The 2,787-nt window shown below is 42.4% G+C and overlaps 1 protein-coding gene across 1 annotated transcript in view; it reads left to right on the top strand.

The window, feature by feature from the left end:
* LOC102866592 (ankyrin repeat domain-containing protein 26-like) overlaps positions 1–2,597 on the top strand; it is a 75,201-nt gene extending 72,604 nt beyond the window's left edge. The window contains exon 15 of the mRNA XM_006887110.1: positions 2,433–2,597. Coding sequence (XP_006887172.1) covers positions 2,433–2,597 — 165 coding nt within the window. The remainder of the gene's footprint in view (positions 1–2,432) is intronic.
* Positions 2,598–2,787: the final 190 nt, after the last annotated feature.

The following is a 2,787-nucleotide window of genomic DNA, read 5'->3' as shown; positions in this document are numbered from 1 at the left end:
ATCCTGTCACTCACGATGTTGTACTTCAAGATGGATCTAGAAATAACTTTTTTTACTATAAAGGCAACCCCGTTTTTCCTTGTCTTTTCATCTCCAGAGTAATATATCATATGGCCATCAGACTCAAAATGCCCCATGCGAAAGCAAAGAGAAGAAATCAAGCTATTAAGGAGTTGAACAGAAGATTTAAAAGGGCAGTGTGGGAAGACAAAGTAAAATATTATAATCAAATGTGTAAAGAGCTGGAGTCAGAAAATCAAAAGGGCTGAACTCACTTGGCATTCTTAAGCTAAAGGAACTGAAGAACAAATTCAGGCCTTGAGTTACAATACTTAAAGATGCTTTGGGCAGAATATTAAATAATCCAGGAAGTATTAAAAGAAGATGGAAAAACAGAGGAGGGAGAAAACTGTTTAAAAGGGATGTGTGATTAGGTATTATTGTCATGACAGGAGTCCAGAATGAAGGCTTCATAGTGGAATGGACCTGGGGGTGCAGGGATTGTAAAACAATAAAAGAATTTTTCTTTTACTTTTCAAAGAGAAGAGTGTTCTGGGGGGAGGGGTGGGCAGGAAGAAAAGTGCAACAGTGAATGAATGGAAATCCAAAGTCTCTGTAAATTTTCATTAAAATTAATTTTAAAAAAGAAGATGGAAAGAGTATAAGGAGTAGTCAGTTGTACCAAATAGAATTGGTGGACACAGAAGAATTTCATGAAACAACGTATGGACAAGAGCCTGTGGTGATGAAGGAAGAAGTTCAATCTGCTCTGAAAGAATTAGCAAAAACAAGACCTCAGGAATTGATGGCATAACAATTGACATATTTCAACAAACAGACTCTGCCCTGGATATGCTCACCAATTTGTGCCAAGAAATCTGGAGGACAAACACCTGGCCAGCTGACTGGACGAGATCTATCTTTGTTTCCATTCCAAAGAAAGGTGACCCAATAAATGCAGAAATTATCGAACAATATCATTGATGTCATATGCAAGCAAGATTCTTCTGAAGATTATCAAGAAACAACTGGAGCAGCACATCAACAGAGAATTGCCTGAGGTGCAGGATAGGTTTAGAAGGGGCCATGGTACTAGGGATATTATAGCTAATGTTAGATGGATCTTGGCTGAAAGCAGGAAATGTCATTGACTATGCAAAGCCATTTGACTGTGTGGATCACAACAAACTCTGGCTGACTCTGAGAAGAATTGCAAACCCAGAACACAGAGCAAGGAAACTCTGCATGGTTCAAAATTGGGAAGGGAGAACACCAGGGATGTGTCCTATCTCCATACCTTTTCATGCTATATGCAGAACAGATTATTTGGGAGACTGTGCTATATGAGGAGAAATGTGGCATCAGAATTGGAGGAAGGCTCATCAACAATCTGCATTATGCAGATAATACAACCCTTCTTGCTGAAACTGAAGAGGACCTGAAGCACTTGTGGCAGAATATCAAGGACTGAACCCTTCAATATGGGTTGAAGCTCAATATTAAGAAAACAAAGATTTTCACCACTGGGCCGATTGGCAGTGTCATGATAGATGGTGAAGAGATTGAGATTGTAAAAAGCTTGGGTTTGCTTGGCTCCACAATCAAACACACCAGCAGCCAGTAAATTAAAAGACTAAATGCATTGGGAAAGTCTGCTGTCAGAGACCTCTCCAAGGTACTGAACAGCAATATAAGTCTGGAGACTAAGGTGCACCTGATCTAGGCCATTGTCTTTGCAATTACTTGCTATGCACTAGAAAGCTAGACAATGACTAGGGATGGTAGAAGGAGAATTGATGCCTTTCAGCTGCGGTACTGGAGAAGACTATTTAATATACCATGGACTGCTGGAAAAAAACATATTCGTCCTAAAGAGAATGAGACCAGGATGCTCCTTGGAGTCAAGGATTCTGAAACTCCGTCTGACATACTTTGGACATGTTGCAATGGGGGACAAGTCCTTGGAGAGGGACATCATGCTTGGGAGGGTGGAGGGACAGTGCAAGAGAGGAAGACCCTCAGTGAGATGAATTGATTCAATGACTAGGGTAATGGGAGTAGATGTGTCAGAGAAGGTACAATTGGCACAGGATAGAGCAGGATTTAGGGCTGTTGTACATGGAGTCACTATGAGTCACAGGTGACTCGATGACACATGACGACAGCAACAACATATGCTTATATTAGCTGAGTTTCGTGTTGTTGTTGTTGTTGGTGTTAAGTGCCGTCGAGTCGCAGGCGACTCATAGCGACCCTATGAAGGAGAGTCCTCGACACTTGGCTGTCTCTCATCTTCTCTCCAGGTTCATAGGGTTTCCGGAGGCAAGCTATTACGGAAGTGGATGCCACTCCTCCTTCCAAGCCGAGTTTCATATAAGCTCTTAAAATCCAAATTCTAACACTGCTTTATGACACTTTTCCTTAAAATATAGGATTTCCAGTCATTCATTGTTGTATTTAATATTATTTTTAGTTGGTATAAGCAGAAGGACTTCCACCCGCCCGCGGCTTCCAGGCTCCCCGTTCTGCGCCGCGGCGTGCTCTCTGTCTCCCCTCAGCACCTCATGACCGATTTTGGCCCTGTACCTGTAGTGTGACACAACCCTGCTTGCTGAAATCGAAGAGGACCTCATGCACTTGCTGCAGAGGGTCAAGGACTGCAGCCTTCAGTATGGACTGAGGCTCATTGTCAAGAAGACAAAGATTCTCACCACTGGACCAATTGGTAGCATCAGGATGGATGGCGAAGAGATTGAGATTGTTCACAGCTTCAGTTTGCTCGGCTCC

Source organism: Elephantulus edwardii, unplaced genomic scaffold (assembly GCF_000299155.1).
Source record: "Elephantulus edwardii isolate Elephantulus edwardi_28Jun2011 unplaced genomic scaffold, EleEdw1.0 scaffold00054, whole genome shotgun sequence".
Classification (NCBI taxonomy): domain Eukaryota; kingdom Metazoa; phylum Chordata; class Mammalia; order Macroscelidea; family Macroscelididae; genus Elephantulus; species Elephantulus edwardii.
This window is presented reverse-complemented; position numbering and strand designations above follow the sequence as displayed.